At 46.9% G+C, this 21,053-nt stretch overlaps 1 protein-coding gene across 2 annotated transcripts; it reads left to right on the forward strand.

Moving 5' to 3' along the window:
• Positions 1-104: 104 nt before the first annotated feature.
• On the forward strand, positions 105-19,406 carry BRAP (BRCA1 associated protein). 2 transcript variants are annotated; one of them, XM_081203325.1, is made up of 12 exons: positions 105-348; positions 1,600-1,761; positions 3,034-3,232; positions 6,237-6,426; positions 8,881-8,994; positions 10,399-10,547; positions 12,503-12,578; positions 13,613-13,751; positions 16,812-16,921; positions 17,230-17,319; positions 18,020-18,123; positions 18,686-19,406. In XM_081203325.1, exons 1-12 carry the CDS (start codon positions 123-125, stop codon positions 19,044-19,046), a joined length of 1,920 nt encoding a protein of 639 aa, XP_081059451.1. In that variant the 5' UTR covers positions 105-122; the 3' UTR covers positions 19,047-19,406. The 2 variants fall into 2 exon arrangements, with proteins under 2 accessions (XP_081059451.1, XP_081059450.1); XM_081203324.1 differs by having other exon boundaries at positions 107-348; positions 3,031-3,232.
• Positions 19,407-21,053: the final 1,647 nt, after the last annotated feature.

The raw sequence follows: 21,053 nt of genomic DNA on the forward strand, positions 1-21,053 counted from the left end.
CCCACTTAAACAGCCTAAGATCTGGCGACCTTCGCCCCGCCCCCTCTGCCGCTCCCTCTCTGCGCCTGCGCGCGCGCGCGCGGGTCAAGGGTCAGGGAGCCAGGGGGCGGAAGTGACTCATAATGCTAGGGAGCGGCGGCGGCGAAGGCGGCGGAAGAACAGCAGGAGCCCCAGCTGGCGGCTCAGGGGCGGTTTGGCCCTCTTTTCCCCTTTCCCCTGCCCCGCTCGGGCCCCGCGGGCTCGGGAGCCCCTCCAGGGCGGGCCCTATGAGTGTGTCGCTGGTGGTCCTTCGCTTGGAGCTGGCCGAGACTTCTCCCGTACCGGGCGGCTTTCCTTACAGCGCGGCCGGTGAGGGGGCTCGGGGGAGAATGAGGGGGAAACAAGACGGGGGGGGTGGAGAGAAAGAGAGGGAAGTCTCTCAGAGAGGGATTAAAACATAAATATTTTTAAAATTCTACTACAGTGACCCCCAGTGTGTTTTACAAGAAAAAAGCACAACTTTTAAAGCACAGCAATTATTATTATTTTATCCCCAAAGGTAGAAAGCCTAACCGAATTGTATCCTCTAGTTAAAAGGCGCTTATGTAAGAGCAGATGTCTCTCTAGGTGAGATCACACAGAGGTGATACCGGTTGAAGTAGATCATGTTGAGCAAGGTAGAGCAGTGCTCCCAAGTTCATGACAAACTTCATATTGTTGCTGTTTACTATGAAGAGTTACTGGTATCGATCTACATAGAGCGTTATAATGTTTCAAATGAAAAAGGGCTCCCCCTCCAACAACAGTTATATATGAAAGTTGGTGTGCTTGGTTTAACTAATAAGCCCTCTGGCAGAAGCCTATGTCAGAGAAGATAATGCAGAGTATGTGTGCACAACACAGGACAAATCCCTTCCAGAATGTGTGGTATGTTTGGGAATGCAGGATGTACACTCGAGGCAATAATTCTATGTTAAAATAGGCAGTCACTGGTATAGAAGTGTGCCCTCATCTTCATCTGTGACATCTTAGAAAATGTAAGAAAATGATTAATTTTCCCCCTGGGTAATGCTACAGACTCCTGGTTTCTGCATATATGTCTGTCATTGTACGTGACAGATTGTTAATAACAACTTAATACAGTGGCAAGAAGGAGATAGGATCTTGTGCTTCCCCTATCAAACAGGGCCCTTTCATAATAATATTGTGATGGCAGTTTTCTAATTAAGCATCCTATCAATTGCTCTAACAGGAAAACCCGGATACCTCTGTTACACTGCGTGTGGGTAGGTGTAATGCTTTGCTCATGACCTGATTTGTATCTACAAGTGCCTCTGAGATCAGCTAAATGATGTCACAGGTGTGTTGTAGCCCAAATGTTGAACCAATAGGAGGCTGGAAACATTTAATTATTTGTACTCCACCCATCTGACTGGGTTGCCCCAGCCACTCTGGATAGTTTCCAACAAGTTTAAAGAAGAATGAAGTAATTAATTAATAGGCTAGTTCAACTGCAATGGATATAATCATTTAGATTTGAAAGGGCGTGTTTGCTTTTGTTGTTTTTGTTCTAGCTTGTGGATAGCTATTATAATAATGCACATCACTGTTTTTGTTTAGCCACTGAAATGTCTGATGAGGAAATCCAGGAGAAATCACTAGCAGCTGCCACAGCCTCCTTAGACGGAAAGGAGCCTGTCGAGAAAGCAGCTATCATTCACCAGCACATTGGCCGCAGGGAGATGACTGATATGATCATTGAAACTATAAAACCTGATGCAGGTACTGGTATGGTGCTTCCATGTGCTTCTGGGCAGAATGCAGGTGCAAGTTTCTGCTTCGAGAAAATGTACAACTATCAGTGGGTGTCAGGCAGAGCCAGTTAACATGCATATGATAGTGTGAGCTTTTTCCTCTCTACTTAGCCATACAACAGGACCATTACTAAATCAGACTTGTTAAGTGCCAGAATGAACTAATTGACCAAACAGGAACACTTTGTTGTTCTTGTTACTGTCTAGGCTGGGAGAGAGGGCAGGACAGGAACAGACTTGGCTCTCGGCCCTTGTTTCTTAGAGACAAGGACATGCCCCAAACAGTGAATGGTTATGACCTGCAACTTCTGTAGATTTGTTTGCAAGATTGTTCTAAAGTTTTAAAGTATTCTTAGAACTGATGCCTGCCTATTGAAGGGGTAGTGAACAAGATGCCTTCCAGGTGTTTTAAACTACAACTCCCAGCATCTTTGACCATTGTCCATGTTGGCTTTGGTTGATGGGACTTGCTAGTCTAGAGGGAGTCAGATAGGTAAAGCACATTCTAATAATTCTACAACGATATGAAGGAGTATTGAATCAGGGATTAACTTTCCTGCCTTACCATGCTTTGAACTGCATGAAAGGACTTGCATGAGCATAACAGACCTTTCCCTCCCTGTCCTCCCCACCCCTTTGAGCTACTGTTCTGGGTTTTCCTGCAATTCTCTGGAGCAGGTTTTAGTTATGGGGGTAGGGAGAAAAGAGGGAGGGGAAGTTCTGTTGCACATGCAGAAGTCCTTGTGCGAATGGAACACCTTCAATGGATGCAACCTTTTGTGATCAAACATAACCTGAGAAATGTTTTTAGTTGCTGGGGGCTGCTTTGCGGTCTTTACCTTTTGGGTGCTAGGTTAGAGCTGCAATCCTAAACACACTTATTCAGAAAGAATCCCCATTGGCACACTGGAGCTTGCTTTGGAATCAGTATGCATGGAAATGAGCTGTCAGTGGCCTCTTGATCCTTTCTATGACTAAATAGTCTGGAGGACCAGTTTGCAAGTCACCTACTCGAAACAAAACCCTCAGATTGGTTTCACTGACTCTGTTGGACACGCTTCTGGGTTGGTAAATAGTGAACTGCGGCTTGGAAGTAGTCATTGATATACACAATTTACAAAGGGCCCTTTCTGAGTAGATTCCCTTTATAATGTATGGAAATAGTGTTTTAGAAGAGCAGTTGAATTTTTCGCGCAGGCAGTGTCTGACCTATACTTTTCTTGATTCATGAAAAAAGAAGCGTTGAAAGCAGTGATGGAGGAAGGCAAAGCGTCTGAGGCATCCTCCCCGGATGACCGGAGTAAACATAATGGTCAAAGTGGGGGTGTTGGGACAGCACTGGATTCCCCCTCGAAGCAGCTTCCAGACCAGATTTCCTTTTTCAGTGGAAACCCGTCGGTTGAAATAGTTCATGGCATCATGCACCTCTACAAGACAAAGTAAGGAAGTGCTTCTCTTACGTGGCTTGTGCGAAGCGGGTCACAGATCCAAGCCTTGTATGGTTTTTGTGAAACTCCTGCTCCCTTAGGGGAAGGGCTTTAAGTCAGTGGACGAGCAAACATATTGTTTGCTGAAGATCTCAGATGCGCATTCTCAGCCTAACCTACCTCACAGGGTTGTTGTGAGAATAAAACGGGGAAAGGGAGAACAATGGGTATCACCTTGAGCTCCTTAGAGGAAAAGTGTGATATAAGTCTAAGAAATGAATGAATGAATGAATCAGTTAGTGGGTGCTGGGACAGGTTCCTCTCTTTTCCTGCAATGCTAGAGAAATATTGCCAGCCAGAGTAGACAATACTAGGCCAAACTGAATCAAATTTAAGGCAAATCCCTAGGTACTCTTTGAAATGTGATAAATCCAGTTCCTGGATATATATATATATATATTTATTTTAGAAGAGGTAACTCTGGTTTAGTCATTTTTTAAAAAGTGCAATGAAAGAAAGTAGCAGCAGGATAAAGTCCAGGGAGGCAGGTTAAAATTGCCTTAACTGATGCTTTAAAGGGTCTGGGAAAGTGTTTGGAGGAAAGTTATTGGTTTGAAATACTTATTTACACTTTGGTTCAGCATCTGTTATGTTTGACAGCACAATCTTGCACTAGTTTCTTTACAGTGGTGGTTCTCTACCATTTAGGAAACTCCTGTTACCTGTTTAGGAACCCTGTGCATTGCTATGCAGCCCCTGTATGTTGAAGAAGGTTCTGGGATATTTCAGGGTGCAAATCGGTTGCTCATATTTTGAACACCGCCCTGAGTCTTGGGCCTGTTTGTGGCCTTGCACAAATCAAGGGTGTACTGTAGTTATTCCTTCAGCTTCATATTGTAGGGCATGGGTAGTTCACAGCCAAGGAATGTGCACGGCAGATAGTTAAGTATTTATTGTTAAAGATAACATCTACGGTCGCTTCTGCAGCTCTGAATACCTACACACACAGTGTAGAACCTAGGCAGCTATTCCCAGGTCTGAGCTCTGTGGACTATGCAGCAGTTGAAACAGCCCCCCCCCCTTTTCTTCACCCCAGTTTATGTATCCTTCCCTAATGGGCTGTGTGCACACGGCCAGAGAGCGCTCCTACATAGAAACTTTCTCTCTGCATCCCTTTTCAATTCCCTCTTGGTTCTGGGAGACAGTGGCCTGCCTGTTCCTGACATCAGGTGGGGAACACTTTTGGCTCCACACATCAGGTACTTGTTAGGATCTGTCATGGGGACCAAATCTGACCACCTGTCAAAGTACCTTTCATGCCAATCTTAAAGGGGAAGTAAGGTAAAGGTGCCCCTGACCATTAAGTCCAGTCGCAGACGACTCTGGGGTTGTGGTGCTCATCTCGCTCTATAGGCAGAGGGAGCCAGCATTTGTCCTCAGACAGCTTCCAGGTCATGTGGCCAGCATGACTAAGCCGCTTCTGGCGAACCAGAGCAGCGCACGGAAATGCCATTTACCCTCCCGCCGGAGCGATACCTATTTATCTACCGTATTTTTCGCTCTATAACACACACCAGACCATAACACACACATAGTTTTTAGAGGAGGAAAACAAGAAAAAAAATATTCTAAACGAAACAGTGTATTTTTGTGGTTCATGCTGTGGCCACAGACATGTGATCTGACAGTGAGTTTGGAGTAGCCCAATGCAAAAATCCTGAGGATCCATGTGGATCTATGGTTTGTAAGCACGTTTTTGCACCATTGCGGCCCCAGGCAACAGTGGGTGCGTGATTTTTTTGGTGCAAGATGTAGCCATGGACATGCTATGTGATCTGATGGTGAATTTGGGGTGACCCAGTGCAAAAATCCTGAGGATCCATGTGGATCTGTGCTTTGTAACCACGTTTTAAGTGGGGAGGGAAGGAAAAGCACTCAAGGGACAAGGAGCACGCGTGGGGTGGGTGGAGAAGGATGCTAATAATGAAGAAGAGGGGTATAAGAGGAGAAGGCTCCTCTCCTCTCCCTCTTTGCTCCTTTAGGCTTTCCCTCCATAACACGCACAGACATTTCCCCTTACCTTCTAGGAGGACAAAAGTGAGTGTTATGGTAAAAAAAATACGGTACTTGCACTTTGACGTGCTTTTGAACTGCTAGATGAGCAGGAGCAGGCACCGAGCAACGGGAACTCACCCCGTCGTAGGGATTTGAACCGCTGACCTTCTGATTGGCAAGCCCAAGAGGCTCTGTGGTTTAGACCACAGCGCCACCCGCCTTACATAAACTTTTGTGAGTTTCTCCCCCATCCCTTTCCTTCTAAGTTCTCATTCTTATGCTACTCTAGCACAAATATTTATGCATCAGACACATGTATCCAGTGGTGCATTAAACCATGAAGCCCGCTGATGGGCATGGTTTAGGGAAAATGGCTTGGTGGGCCAATATTGGCCCGCAGGCTGGCAGTTGCCCACTCCCGTTGTAAAAGAAGATCCACAGTAGCTCACAGCTGCCTACCAAGGAAGCTCGTCTTCCTTTGCTGATCATCTTATTGATGAACTTGAGATGAGCCTTTCTGCTGTACTGTTTGTTATCACAGCAGTGATTTTCTGTAATAGGTAACCAGGTTCAGTGGGGTTGAGAAACCTATAATGAAACAAAGTTACAGATTAATCCAGAAGTAGCCAGCATGATGCCAGATGTGTTGGACTCCAACTCCCATCAGCCCCAGCCAACATGGCCAATGGCCGGGATGATGGGAGTTGGAGTTCTAAGCCTCTGGAGGGACACCACATTGGCTGCCCTTGGGTTAATTAGTGCAGTTTTGCAGAAAAGTGAAAGAGGTAGTACATTTCCTCGTCAGAAGACCCTGTTATACAAATTATCTGTACTGTGGGAGCCTTTGAATGAAATAGATCCGTAATACATCTGTGCTTTTTAATTAAGGCTTTCACTGGTGGCTTGAGGCTTTCAAAATGCCAGCGAACATACTGACCATTCTAATTCCCGTCTCATGCAGCAAGATGACCTCCTTGAAAGAAGATGTGCGGCGCAGTGCCATGCTGTGCATTCTCACGGTGCCTGCCACGATGACCAGCCACGACCTCATGAAGTTTGTGGCTTCCTTTTATGATGTCATCGAGCACATGAAGATCATACGAGACTCCACCCCAAACCAGTACATGGTCCTGATCAAATTTAGTACACAGGTAAAAAGCCAAGAGATGAAATGTTACTTTGGCCAAAGGGGGGGGGGGACAGTTTTCTCCAAGTACACAGTTCTTTCAAAAAATGCTTTAGAAACACCCAGCTGTTTCTTCTTCCCAGGATGCCAGAAGTAGTGAACAAGATTCGCAAGCATACTTTTACCCCAGAAAAAATGAAACAAAATTTAAACCCAAGTAACCACTGAACAGGTTTAACCATTCACTGAGGCACATTCAGCAGTAAAACATATGCTCTTCTGCATGTACCTTCCTAAAACTGCTGTTGTGGAGCACCTGGATGCAGCCCAGAGCTACTGGAGGCCATTTTAGGTTCATAAAGGTCTGTGAGACCCACCTCCAGCTCATATGCCCAATATGCCATCTTAAATGGTTTAGCTGGTTATGCTGTCCGTGGGTACCTTCTGTGTGATTGTTCTGAGAGCTGGAGAACCTTTCACCAACTGGGTGGCCTCCATGTGTTTTGACTACAACTCCCATCAATCTGAAACATCTGGAGGGTACCAGATTGGGGAAGGCTGTGTTAGAGTGTTAAGACTTTTGGAGGGGAGAGAGTTAAGTTCAGGTCTCTGCTGTTCGGTTCTTTGGTGGGGGAGACTTGGCTTTTACGGGAAAGTACAACGAAATTAAAAGACGCCCGCTTCTTGGGAGAAAAGCAATGACAAACCTAGACAGCATCTTAAAAAGCAGAGACATCACCTTGCCAACAAAGGTCCGTATAGTTAAAGCTATGGTTTTCCCAGTCGTGATGTATGGAAGTGAGACCTGGACCATAAAGTAGGCTGATCGCCGAAGAATTGATGCTTTTGAATTATGGTGCTGGAGGAGACTCTTGAGAGTCCCATGGACTGCAAGAAGATCAAACCTATCCATTCTGAAGGAAATCAGCCCTGAAGCTGAGACTCCAATACTTTGGCCACCTCATGAGAAGAAAAGACTCCCTGGAAAAGAATCTGATGTTGGGAAAGATTGAGGGCAGAAGAACGGGACAAAAGAGGACGAGATGGTTGGACAGTGTTCTTGAAGCTACCAGCATGAGTTTGACCAAACTGCGGGAGGCAGTGGAAGACAGGAGTGCCTGGCCTGCTCTGGTCCATGGGGTCATGAAGAGTTGGACACAACTAAACGACTAAACAACAACAAACAACCTTTTTTTGCCAGCTTTACTTCTTTGGAGACACTTGGGGCTTTGAATCCAGTTGCTGATTTGATACCATTTGCAATTCAGATCTGTTTGTAGTCAGGAGTCAGTTACTGGACACAGCACAAGCAGTTTGCAGTTGTCTAAAATGATTCAGTTTGTATGTTTGACTTGAAGCACTGACTCAGATGGGCTTGGGGGATTCTGACTGAGCATTAAGGTGGCAAGAAGCAGGGAAGCTGGAGGTGGGCTGTCTCCAATAAAACCTGACCAGAAAACACATACAAGTCTTTCATGTGCATTTGGGAAGTTAGGATTTAATCTATTGGAATATAGCAGTATCCATATATGGAAAATCCCAGGCTTCTTAAAACTTGAATCTGGGTTTTTAACTTGATTCTGGCACCTATAAATTTTATATCTTATCTTTGCCTTGCTTAATCTTGGTGCTGTACAGCTCCAGGTGCTTTCAAAATAAACATTTGGATTTGCAGCAGCATCTGAGTTTTCAGCAGAGTTACGATGTATGCATTATAAATACTTGCGGTATTTTTGGCTCTATAAGACACACCGGACCATAGGACGCACTGGACTATCGGGGGGGGGGGAGAGAACAGGAAAAAAAATTCTCCCCCTCTCTGCTCAGCACCCCTTCAGCGAAGCGGTAGGAGAAACGGAGCCCATTCCATTTCTCTTCCCGCTTTGCTGAAGGGGCGCTGCGCAGAGAGGGAAACTGTGCAGCGCCTCTCCAGCGAAGCGAAGCCTGGAGAGCAAGAGGGATCGGTGTGCATCGACCCCTCTCGCTCTCCGGGCTTCAGGCGGCTATCTGCAAGCCTTCGGAGTGCAGTGGGAACTCCTGCTGCGCTCTGAAGGCTTGCGGATAGCTGCCTGAAGCCCCCGGAGCACAGTGGGAGTTCCCTGCGTTCCAGGGCTTCAGGCGGCTTCAGCGAAAGCAACACGAGGCCTCCGGAGCACGGGGAGCTCTCCCTCTGCGCTTCAGAGGCTTCGCGTTGCTATCGCTGAAGCCAAGGAGCCTGCATTCGCTCCATAGGACACACACACATTTCCTCTTCATTTTTGGAGGGGAAAATGTGCGTCCTATAGAGCGAAAAATACGGTATTTCCTTTTTTTAAAAGTGTTCTAGATTCTGAGGGGACTGTGTAAGCACCACCGGCCTGGGAAGTAATCTCAGTTTGTCTCCTATTGGCACAGATGCCTCTGTTCTGCTTTTCACTGTAGTGGGCTGTGCTCTCTCCATCCAAACAACTCAGTCTCTTCTCCCTTGCTTTAATTGTAGGCAGATGCAGACAGCTTCTACATGACTTGCAATGGCCGGCAGTTCAATTCCATAGAAGAGGATGTTTGCCAGCTGGTCTACGTGGAGAGGGCAGAGATCTTCAAGTCAGAAGAGGTAAGTTCCATCACATTTTTCCAACTCTGGCATCCTCTCAGGATCCCAGGTCCCTTCAGCCAGCTGGATGCAGCACCTCAAGGTTCCATCAGGAATTGTGAATGTCTACAAAAGAGCTTGTCTCTGTTTGTGTGCATTTTTAAACACCAATCTGCCCCTTGATTCTTTTGCCCAGTGGCTTCCAAACTGTGTTCTGAGGAAGTCTGGGGAGAAGATCAGTACAGTGGTACATTGGTTCTCAAACTTAGTCCGTTCGACTCCCGAAACTGTTCGAAAACCAAGGCATGGCTTCTGATTGGCCGCACGAGCTTCCTGCACTCAAGCAGAAACCGTGTCGGATGTTTGGCTTCTGAAAAACTTTTTGCAAACCAGAACACTTACTTCCGGGTTTGTTGATCATTGTTCACTGCCCAGGACTCTGTTTAGAGGAAGGAAAGCTGATTTGTTTGACAACTAAGCCACTCGAGAACCAAGGTACCACTGTAATTGGAGGGGGTGGGATTGGCATATTGAATGACAGCCTCTCCAACATTAGTGATCTTCCTGTGCTGTATGCAGTCGGTGGGAAGCATTGAGCGTGTTCCAGGCATTTTGTACCATCTAAAAGCTGCAGTAAAGAGTTAACAAAGACAGCAAAGCCAATGCAGGGCTCTTGCAATTTATTCCCATAAGCTAATACATGCATAGGGAAGACAAATAAGGAAAAGAAAATAAAGACAGAATCATGTTAGTTTATTAAATCTCTTTAGAAATCTGCATCCCATGTAAGGCTGATGATTTAGCACCTACAAATGAGGAATAAATAAGTACAGTAGTACCTTGGGTTACAGGCGCTTCAGGTTACAGACTCTGCTAACCCAGAAATATTACCTCGGGTTAAGATCTTTGCTTCAGGATGAGAACAGAAATCATGCAGCGGCAGCACAGCGGCAGCAGGAGGCCCCATTAGCTAAAGTGGTGCTTCAGGTTAAGAACAGTTTCAGGTTAAGAACAGACCTCCAGAACGAATTAAGTTCTTAAACCGAGGTACTACTGTATGAGAAATGGAAGCCATATATGCGCCAGGTTTAGCCTGAACTTTAGCTCATCTGACACTGGCGTAATTTTTTCCCATCAAAGCTGTATCTCCAAACATGATCTTCCTGTTTTGTTTTGTCAGGCAGGCTTTTGTTTCTAGCTTGGGCTCGGTTTTCGGGCACTACAGCTCTGTGTGCTGCCATGGATGAGCACTGCTGTTTTTGGCCTCTCTATAAAGTGGCTGGTGGGCTTAGAATCCCCTTTCGCTATTGAGAAGGCGAGAAGAAGAATGGGGGGAAATGAACACATTGTTTGGTTGCATGTGCCGTCGAGCAGGACCCTGACAAATCTGGATGTGACTTTTTTCTTCCTCCTCCTCCTCTGCAGGGGGCCAGTCTTCCTGTCATGGACTTGACTGAGCTCCCCAAGTGCACTGTCTGCCTAGAGAGAATGGACGAGTCCGTCAACGGGATTCTCACAACGCTTTGCAACCACAGCTTCCACAGCCAGTGTCTGCAGCGGTGGGAGGACACCACGTAAGAAGCTCTCTTCATTCTGGAGTATTGCCGGGGGTGGGGGTGTCTGCGTGCCTTTCCCAGTTTTGTTGCCCTTCCAACATGTAGCAGTGGGCCTAAATGTGAGGGTTCCAGAAAACCTGCCAGTGCCCTGAATCAGGCATGGCTAACTTGAAGTCCTCCAGAAGTTAAGCTGAAACTCCCTCATCCATGAGCCATGGCCCTGCTGACTGGGCGGACGAGATCAACAAGTCCTGTAGGTTAAACAACCCTCCCCCAAACTGGACTTGAATCATAGAGTTGGAAGAGACCACAAGGGCCATCGAGTCCAACCCCCTGCCAAGCAGGAAACACCACCAGAGCACTCCTGACATATGGTTGTCAAGCCTCTGCTTAAAGACCTCCAAAGTAGGAGACTCCACCAAACTCCTTGGCAGCAAATTCCACTGTTGAACAGCTCTCACTGTCAGGAAGTTCTTCCTAATGTTTAGGTGGAATCTTCTTTCTTGTAGTTTGGATCCATTGCTCCGTGTCTGCTTCTCTGGAGCAGCAGAAAACAACCTTTCTCCCTCCTCTATGTGACATCCTTTTATATATTTGAACATGGCTATCATATCACCCCTTAACCTCCTCTTCTCCAGGCTTTGGTTTGATCTAGTGTGTTCACTTGACTTTTTCAAGAAATCATGTTACTTTAATGGGCTATATAAACGCCAGTATTTTTAGTCTGCACGGTAGGGCAGGTCCCCATCTAAAATAGCCAACAGTTCATAACCCGACACTGCCGCCAGTGTTTGAGGCTATAGATCAGTTGCTGGGGAGAGTGTTGTTGTGCCCGGGTCCTGCTTGTCGGCTTCTGAGAGGCCACTGTGAGTACAAGGTGCTGGGACTAGATAGGCCTTAGGTCTGATAAGGGCTGCTCTTATGTTTTTTTTGTCGGGGGAAAGAAAGAGAAAAAGCACTTGGGCTTAACAGCAGTGGGGGTACAGAATGATGTGGTCGTGCTCATGGCTTCACAGAAGAAGCACATACACTTGGTGATGGGATGGATGGATGGAAGGCAGGTCTGGGTTTCAAACTCTTCAGTTGTGCCACTCGCTGGATGACCTTAGGCCAGCCATTCTTTCTAACCTATTTTACAAGACTAGCTTTTGGCATACGTGCCCTACCCTCCTTCTCAGGTTGTGTAAGAGTTGCTATAATAAAAAAAGAAAATTAAAAGTAGGGACACCGCTTATGTGATTCCCTGACCCAAGATATAGGGCAAGATAAAATTACTGGAACAGTGAAAGATGATGGCGTACCCTTTTGGCCAAGGTGGACCCGATTTTCAAAAGCTCTTTTTGACCATGTTGTTGCTACTTTTTATTCCCTCTGCTTCTGTCTGTCTCTTCAGCAACAGCAGTGAGGGTTGCTTAGTCTAACCCATGGGTAGGCAAACTAAGGCCCAGGGGCCTGACACGGCCCAATCGCCTTCTAAATCCGGCCCATGGACGGTCTGGGAATCAGCATGTTTTTACATGAGTAGAATGTGTGCTTTTATTTAAAATGCATCTCAGGGTTATTTGTGGGGCATAGGAATTCATTCATTCATTTCCCCCCCCCCAAAAAAAAAAATATAGTCTGGCCCCGCACAAGGTCTGAGGGACAGTGGACCGGCCCCCTGCTGAAAACTTTTGCGGATCCCTGGTCTAACCCATCCCGTATTCTTAGCAGATTTCTTATATTCCTGCCCTGGCTTTCTCTTTTAAGTTACTGAGTTATCTAGGAAGTTCTTAAAATGGCTAGAACAGGGATAGCCAACGTAGTGCCCTCTGCAGGTTGCTGGACTCCAAACCCCTATCGGCGCCATCCAGAATGGCCAGTGGCCATGGATGCTGGCAGTTGTACTTCAGCAGCAGCCGGATTTGCCCTGCACCTCCCACAAGTTAATCGGCCTGGATTGTAACCACTTCTCTTTCCCCTGCCTCTTCCAGGTGTCCTGTGTGCAGGTACTGCCAGACGCCGGAACCTGTGGAAGAGAACAAGTGCTTTGAGTGTGGAGTCCAAGAAGTGAGTGGGCACAGAACAGGGGCAATTTTTATGCTGATACTTGTATCGTCTGCAGCGGGGGCTGTTTACAGAGGGAACCATTTTCTCCAGGCTAACCAACCCTGAATGCACTTTTAAATCTCACTGGGAGAGGGGCTGCAGTAAGGAGGGATCAGAAGACACAGAGGGTGTCCCCACCCAACTGCAAATGGTCCGTGCAGTTGCTTGAATAAAAGATAAGCTAAGAAAGAAACAAATTTCCCATTTGCTAAGGCAAACTGGCACATCAGTAAAGTGCACTGGCTCCCGGTGGAGTACAGGATCAGGTTTAAGGTGCTGGTTTTAACCTTTTAAACCCTATACTGCAATAGGACCCTCGTACCTACGGGACTGCCTCCCCTGGTATGTCCCACGGAGGACCTTATGGTCTTCAAATAAAAACATCTTGGAGATCCCGGGCCACAGAGAGGTTAGGCTGGCCTCGACCAGAGCCAGGGCTTTTTCGGCCGTGGCCCCGATCTGGTGGAACGCTCTGTCCCAAGAGACTAGGGCCCTGCGGGACTTGACATCTTTCCTCAGGGCCTGCAAGATGGAGCTGTTCCGCCAGGCCTTTGGCCAAGGCACAGTCTAACCCCCTCTCTCCTAACCCGATGTTTGCCATTAATTTGATTCTGAATTGATTCTAGAATGCATTTTAATTGATTGTGCAATTTTATGTACACTGTGCTATTTTTACCTGTTGTTAGCCGCTCTAAGCATGGCTTTGGCCAGGGAGGGTGGGATACAAATAAAAAATTATTATTATTATTATTATTATTATTATTATTATTAGGCAACTGATAGGCAAGCAGGGCCTTCCCCCTTTCCCAGCGTGCCCCAGCCCACCTTTGAGTGTCCCTCTGTTCCTCTCGGTGCCCAACGATGGGATCCTTTGCATGTTTACTCAAAACACTCTATTCCACTATTCATTGGGACTTTGCAGCAAGGGTAAGGATTGCGGCCTCTCTGTCTGTCTGCTTTTTCTGAGCTTCAGTACAATCCTTCTATTCATGCAGAACCTGTGGATATGTCTGATTTGCGGGCACATTGGATGCGGGCGCTACGTTAGCCGGCACGCCTACAAGCACTTTGAGGAGACGCAGCACACCTATGCCATGCAGCTGACCAATCACAGAGTCTGGGACTACGCTGGAGGTATTTCCTCTACCTGACACTGCTTGAGGAGCAGCCATTGCTGAGCCTTAAATCTGTGCTTCGGTATTTAGCTGCCGAGCCAAACCTGCCTCGTACCATGTCAGGCTCTTGGTCCTTCTAGGGAAAGTGGACCATCTACTTTGCATGTGGGAAGTCCCAGGTTCAGTTCAAAAGGGGGCTGGGAATGTCATCAGTCTGCATCTGAAACCCTGGAGAGCCACAACAAGCCAGTGTAGGCAGTACTGAGCCAGACAGAACACTGTTCTTTGTTGTTGTTAGAAGATTTTTATTAAAGTTTTTCACAATACAGTAAGATAATTACTGCGAAAAGAGTACAGAGTCCTTTCCTAAAGGCAATTCTCAGCCCCCACCATCTACAGAAAGTAGGCACCCCTCCCAGCTCTCACCTGCGATCCTTCCTTCCTGCTCCCAGCCTCTCACCCAGGTAGGCCGACATTGCCCTGTCTCCCACCCAGGGACCTCCATCAGCCATGAACAACCCCCATGAGTACACAATCCCTGGACATTAGCAAAGGCCCCAAAAATACAACTCGAAAGAAAAAGAGAGATGCAAAAATGGAAAAGGAAAAAATATAAGAAGAGAGGAAAGAGACAGAAAGCAACAGACAAAAGGGAAAGTAACATTACAGAAAAGTAAAAAGAACATTTGATTTTCCATCTGCCAGTTACAGGAAAAAAAGAAAAGATTAAGACATTCAGTCCATGATAACACCCATCTTTTCTACTTTCTGTTAAACAATATTTCTTTTAAGTCAAAGTGTCTCAGAATCATTCATTTCTTTTTCTCACAAAAAGTCCAAGAGGGGTTCCTGAACTATTATTATTACTGGTAAAAGTCAACCATGTTCTTTCTTTGATATTAACTTTACCTCTGTTAATTTTCACCACTCTTCCTCCATATAGAATAATAGTAAATCCTTCCATCCATGGCTGTGTTATCTCCACTGCAAACAAATATTGGGAGAGTATTCCATAATTTCCCCCCTTGTTATATATCCTTTAATTCATGCCCAGTTCCATATGTTCAAATTCCATTTCCTGTTTATGATAGTATCACAATCTTCTCCTCTAGAATCTTCCATTTCCTTTCCCCCCCAGAGACAGTATCATAAATTCAGTAATATTGTCCTCTGAATTCTCTGCAAATCGTATGTAGAATACTTCCTCTGGTGGAACTAAAGAAAGGCCAAGACTGAGGTTTCCCCAAAGTTCAGTAGCAGAGCACCGGCTTTTCTTGCAGAAGGTCCCTGGTTCATTCCCTGGCATTTTCACATTGGGTGGGAATATCCCCTGTCTAAAACCCTGGAGAGCCAGTGCCAATCAGTACAGACCAGCCTTTCTCAGCCTTGAGCCTCCAGATGTTCTTGAACTACAACTCCATAAGCCTTGACCACTGGGCATGCTGGCTAGGAATGATGGGAGTTGTAGTCCAACAACATCCATGGACCCAAGGTTGTGAATGGCTGGTATGCTATAGACAATACTGAGTTACAGTGGTGCCCCGCAAGACGAACGCCTCGCAAGACGGAAAACCCGCTAGACGAAAGGGTTTTCCGTTTTGGAGGCGCTTCGCAAAACGAATTTCCCTATGGGCTTCCTTCGCAAGACGAAAGCCCATAGGGAAATCTCCGGGACAGCGGGGAAGCGCAGCGTCTTCCCCACTGTCCTCGGACCTCCTCCGAAGGCTGGCGGTGGGGCGGAGAGACCTCCTCCCGCCGCCAGCCTTCGGAAGGCTGCTCCGAAGCCTGGCGGTGGGGCGGAGAGACCTTCTCCCGCCGCCAGGCTTCGGAAGGCTCCTCCGAAGGCTGGCGGTGGGGCGGAGAGACCTTCTCCCCGCGCCAGCCTTTGGATGGCTGTCCTGAAGACTTGCGGTGGGAGGAGGGTTTTCCTTCCCACCGCCAACATTCAGAATGCTGTTCTGAATGTTGGCAGTGGGGAGGAAAAACCCTCCTCCCACCGCAAGCCCCGGGAACAGAGAAGCGCTGCGCCCCTTCCCCTCTGTTCCCGTACCTGTCCTGAAGGCTTGCGGTGGGGAGAAAAGCCCTTCTCCGCACCGCCAGCCTGGCAAGCGGTTTCCATAGGAACGCATTGATTGATTTTCAATGCATTCCTATGGGAAACCGTGCTTCGCAAGACGAAAAACTCGCAAGAAGAAAAAACTTGCGGAACGAATTAATTTCGTCTTGTGAGGCACCACTGTAGATGGAACTTTAATCAAGAAGGATCCTGGGTCCTGTGGGACAATTGCAGGAAGCAGGTTGGCTGAGCTTGAGCTTGCTAGAAGCTCAGCAGTGCAGCCATCTTCATTACCAGGGCCCAACTCCTCCTGTAGGGTGAGACTGGAAGTAGCTGAGTGCTCCGCCTACGAGATTCCCAGCAGGGTGGGCTTGTTGTATGGTGAGCGTGGGTAGAATTGGTAACTGAATTTTACTCTTGCTTTCTGTATCTATTTTTTTTAAGAAATAATCTTTATTATATTTTCCAAAAAAAGAAAAACAATACAATACAGCACTTCAAATTAACAAAACAAAACAAAACAAAAACAATAAAATAAATCAAACAATTTCATTATCCCATCTTTCATTCACTTATTTCCACGACCTCCTCACACCTCCCTTTTTGTATTCCACTTCTGTTAATTATTTCAGCAATTCCTTTCCATCTTCCTCTGTTTTCTATCCTATAATTATCTTAACTCATTCTAACCTTATTTTTCCTTTAATGCTCTATTAATCTATCTGTACTTAATTCCTTGTAACATTTCTACTAAAGCCATATAACTTCATTCCAACATTTTTCTAACATTCATTAATTTTACAGTATTTTTATAAATAGTCTTTAAATTTTTTCCAATCTTCTTCCACCAACTCCTCTCCCTGGTCTCGGATTCTGCCAGTCATTTCCGCCAGTTCCATGTAGTCCATCAACTTCATCTGCCATTCTTCCCGGGTGGGCTTTCTGTATCTATTTGTAATTCCAAATAGGAAATTGGAGCTAGTCAGTCAGGGTTGTTGCATTTCTCTCTCTCTCTCTCTCTAGATAATTATGTCCACCGGCTAGTGGCCAGCAAAACAGACGGGAAGCTAGTTCAGTATGAGTGCGAGGGGGACATATGCCAAGAAGAGAAGATTGACGCATTACAACTAGAGGCAAGTCCGCATTGGTTTTCTTCCCCTCTTGCTTTTACACATTCTCTCTGGCTTCCTTAATGGTTGGTGCAAGTTGGGTGCGTAATGCAAAGTAACCCAAACGAATGGAGACAACAGGCAGCCCTCTGTTTACATGTGAGCTTGAATGGCACTCGGACAACTGAAGCCGCAGGTCCTTTTCAGTTGCAAGCTAGCTGTTGAGTTTGTGGGACTGTCAGGGCAGAATCCTGGACCCATGTCAAATGCAGGAACGGCTCTCCCTGTGGAATATTGCCTTCTCATTGCCTCTTCTTTCCTTCTGAACACAGTATTCTTACTTGCTGACAAGTCAGTTGGAGTCCCAGCGTATATACTGGGAGAACAAGATAGTCCGAATAGAAAAGGACACGGCCGAAGAGGTGAGTTTCTTATGGGCACTAGCAGCACTTTCAGCTCTTCTGAGGATGGCAGGTTGAAGGAAATGCTGGTAGCGGGCTGGTAGTGGAGGGAGGTTGGGCAAACTGGTGATAGTGCTCTTCCCTCTAAAGTTGGTCCAACAAGTTGGCATCTTCTCTGATGGTCCTATGTTTGGGGGTGGGAGGATTATGGACGTAATCCTAGACCTTTTTACCCAGGCCTTTTGGGGGCAGAGGATGAACATGGCATGAGTGTACCACCCCCTCTTGCCACTTTTCCCACTGGCTAGCCATGGTTTCCCATGATTTCAGATGGGGTTCTCTCCCAGCCCTGCCTAGGGATTGTACCTGGGACCTTCTGCAAGTAAAGCGGGTGCTTTGCCACAGAACTGTGGCCCTTTACATAATGCACATTAGAAAAGGCTCCCCAAAAAAGACCACCCTTGTTCTCAGGCTTACAATCTAAAAACACACAACCTAAAAGGAAAACGGAGAGGGAGGGAGGAAGGAAGCTCCAGTTCAAATTCTTAGGGTTTTTTTACGTAGTTCTTGGTTATCTCTCTTCTTGAAATTTCTTCACTGACTCCCCCAGGAAATGGCCAGAGTCTAAGAATCACTCCAGAACACTCAACCCTTATGGAGAGAACACCCAGTTAGACTCTGGCTTGCTTAAAAAGTGCCATTTCTCTTTTTCTAAAAACAGATTAACAACATGAAGACTAAATTTAAAGAGACGATTGAGAAATGCGACTCGCTCGAGCACAGACTGAATGACTTGATCAAAGAGAATCAATCTATCGAAAGGAAGTATGTGCTTTGTGTTTTGTTTATCCTTAAGAAGCCAAAATCATGTGCAGTCAAACCACACTGGGTTCAATGGCAGGTGGGATTACCAAAGTCTTTTTTCCTGGACGCCTGCCCCTTTTTAAATGTTTTTAAAATTGTTTTGCCAAGCACATGAAAAGCCGAATGCGCGTGTGTTGCTGGCCTGCTGCATTCATAATGAAGTACCGTATTTTTTGCTCTATAAGACTCACCTTTTCCCTCCTAAAAAGTAAGGGGAAATGTGTGCGCGTCTTATGGAGCGGATGCAGGCTGCGCAGCTATCCCAGAAGCCAGAACAGCAAGAGGGATTCCTGCTTTCACTGCGCAGCGATCCCTCTTGCTGTTCTGGCTTCTGAGATTCAGAATATTTTTTTTTCTTGTTTTCCTCCTCCAAAAACTAGGTGCGTCTTATGGTCTGGTGCGTCATAGAGCGAAAAATACGGCAATTACCTTGGCATGGCCTCTGGGACTACTGTTTGATACCCACATCCTACGGAGTAGACTCTGAATGTAACATAGTTCCCTCTCATTTTCTGCCCTTCAGGTGCACCCAACTAAACACCAAAGTGTCCAAGCTGACCACGGAGCTGAATGAGGAGCAGGAAATGAACAAGTGCCTGCGAGCCAACCAGATCTTGCTCCAGAACAAGCTGAAGGAGGAGGAGAAGCTGCTGAAGGAGACATGTGAGCAGAAGGACCTGCAGATCACGGAGGTCCAGGAGCAACTGCGAGACGTCATGTTCTACCTGGAGACACAGCAGAAGATCAATCACCTCCCCGCTGAGGCTAGGCAGGAAATCCAAGATGGACAGATCAATATTGCCATGGCATCGTCAGCCGGCTCATCGGCGGGGGGTCCCAGGAAGCCTTCATCCCGGAAGGGTAGAGGCAAGAGGGGCAAGTGAGAGATGAGGTGGCTGCAGCTGACCTTACTGAAACTGGCCACAGAGGGGTGGCCGGGGGGGCTGAAGGAGAGTCGCTTGTCAGGTGAAGCAGGTGCAAGAGTCTAGCAAGGGATGAGCAACCAGTTTGCAGAGCCTTTCCTACCCCAGTGCACTAGCCAACAGCCATCGGCAGCCCTTAAGATGCTCTTTCCCTCTGCTGGCTATCTAGCTACTCATAGGCACTATGTAGTGACTCCTTGGCTGTCTGGCCGTATTTAGCCTCCCCTTCTCTGCTGCATAACCTGAGAACACTGTGTTCAAGTTTCAGATGTTTGCTTGAAATCATACTTTAAACTAAGTGCAAAAAAACCAAAATGACAAGAGCCTTAGATTTCTTTTTCCCCAGGGGGGGGCGCAGGAAGAGACGTTGTGGCCTTGCGCCTTTTGTAAGCTAGGAGTACACCTGGACCCAGGCTCCCCTTCCTGATTTTGAGGCACCTGGCTTGAAACCACATGCAGGCAGTCTCTCCTCTTGGTAGGTGTGCGCTGCAAAGTGGCAGAATTGCCAGTCGAGTGGGAAAGTTCTGCTCAGCCGGAAAGTTTTGTGCCAGGAGCCTTGCTGAATGTTGGCGTTGAATAGCTCCGAGGCGTTGGGTGCAAGAACTGCATCTCTGTGAGATGCATCCTTTTTGAGGCCTTTGTCCTAAGCCTGTCCCCCGGGTTGTAAAACTTCTGGGAGGCCTTGGCTGGTGGAGGACTGAGTTAATGAAAAGCATTGTCCAGACTTTGAAGGGATGTCCAGAAAGCGAGGGAGAAATCTGCTTAAGGGGTGGGAAATGCACTGAAGGTTTGCCTTGTTGAAATCTCAGGTGCCATGGGCTTAGTAGAAAGGTTGATGATTGCAGCAAAGCAAGGACCACGCTGGCTAGGGAGCTTTTTGGGAAATTGCAAAACTACCGCGCTGGGTGTCCCCGAGTTCATTCACAATTCCCCGGTTCCTTGTGCTGCATTGCACCTGCATCCTCTCCCTGTCTTCTTCCAAATGCCCCTCCCCTTGACAACCAGTGTTTTCTGCCTTGATACCTGACTATGCACTGCATGTGAAACCTGCCTTGAGAGAGTGATTTAGAGTGGAAAAGCTGTGTGCGTGTACCTAACCTGTCCCCTGCCGCTGCTTCTTCACTTCCTATCCGCTCCCCATGTCCCAAGTGTGTGTTTCCACTGTGGGGTTCCACACATGTGGTTTTCCTTGCAACTACCTTGGGAGTTGGTTATGTGTGTTTGTGTGTCAATTCTATTTTAGTTAGCCCTTAGCAGGAAATAGCAGAATTTCATCAGTCTGTGCAGAATGAGCTTGTCGGCAGGTATTTAAGAAGCCAACCCTCCTCTGCACAAAAGAACCCTGCTCAGGGGGTTGTAAGGACAAAAACCAAGTGGAGGTGGTCAGAAAGGGGCTGGAAGACCCTCTGCCCCCTTCAGACGCCTGCATTTTAAGCATACCTCGTCTCTTCTGTTTGCTAATGTGTGTGGCTGCCCTAATGCCCTCTCGACATCTTAAGAGAGCTGTGAATAGGGAGGTTCTGCCTGCAACCTGAGCACTGCTTTGGGTCTTGCCCCCACCCCTCCAAATGGCACATTTCCTCAAGTGAAGACTTTTTGCCATGCCAAATGTTGCTCTTTTGCCTTGTCCGCGGCAACTTTAGACTCAGCAGCAAGCGTTGCACACACCTCAAGGGCTACAACAATTTAAGGCCCTGGTGGTTTTTTTGTACAAGTGTACGCTTTGGAGGTATAATGAGTGCTGGCCCTTGCTGAACAAACTAGAGCCACAGGGTGAGATACTGGCATTGGTAGTATTCTACTGGCTGGATTGAAAATTATAGTTTTTTAAAAATCAAGCCTACAAGTTTCTGCTAACATGCTTATGTTTTGCTTTGAAAAGGGGGGGGGAGGCATCCACCCCACCACCAACTTAACATAAGCCTATCAACCTCACTTGATGCAGTTTGCCACCTGCAGTACCAGATT

Source organism: Podarcis bocagei, assembly GCF_964188305.1.
Source record: "Podarcis bocagei genome assembly, chromosome: 7".
NCBI lineage: Eukaryota > Metazoa > Chordata > Lepidosauria > Squamata > Lacertidae > Podarcis > Podarcis bocagei.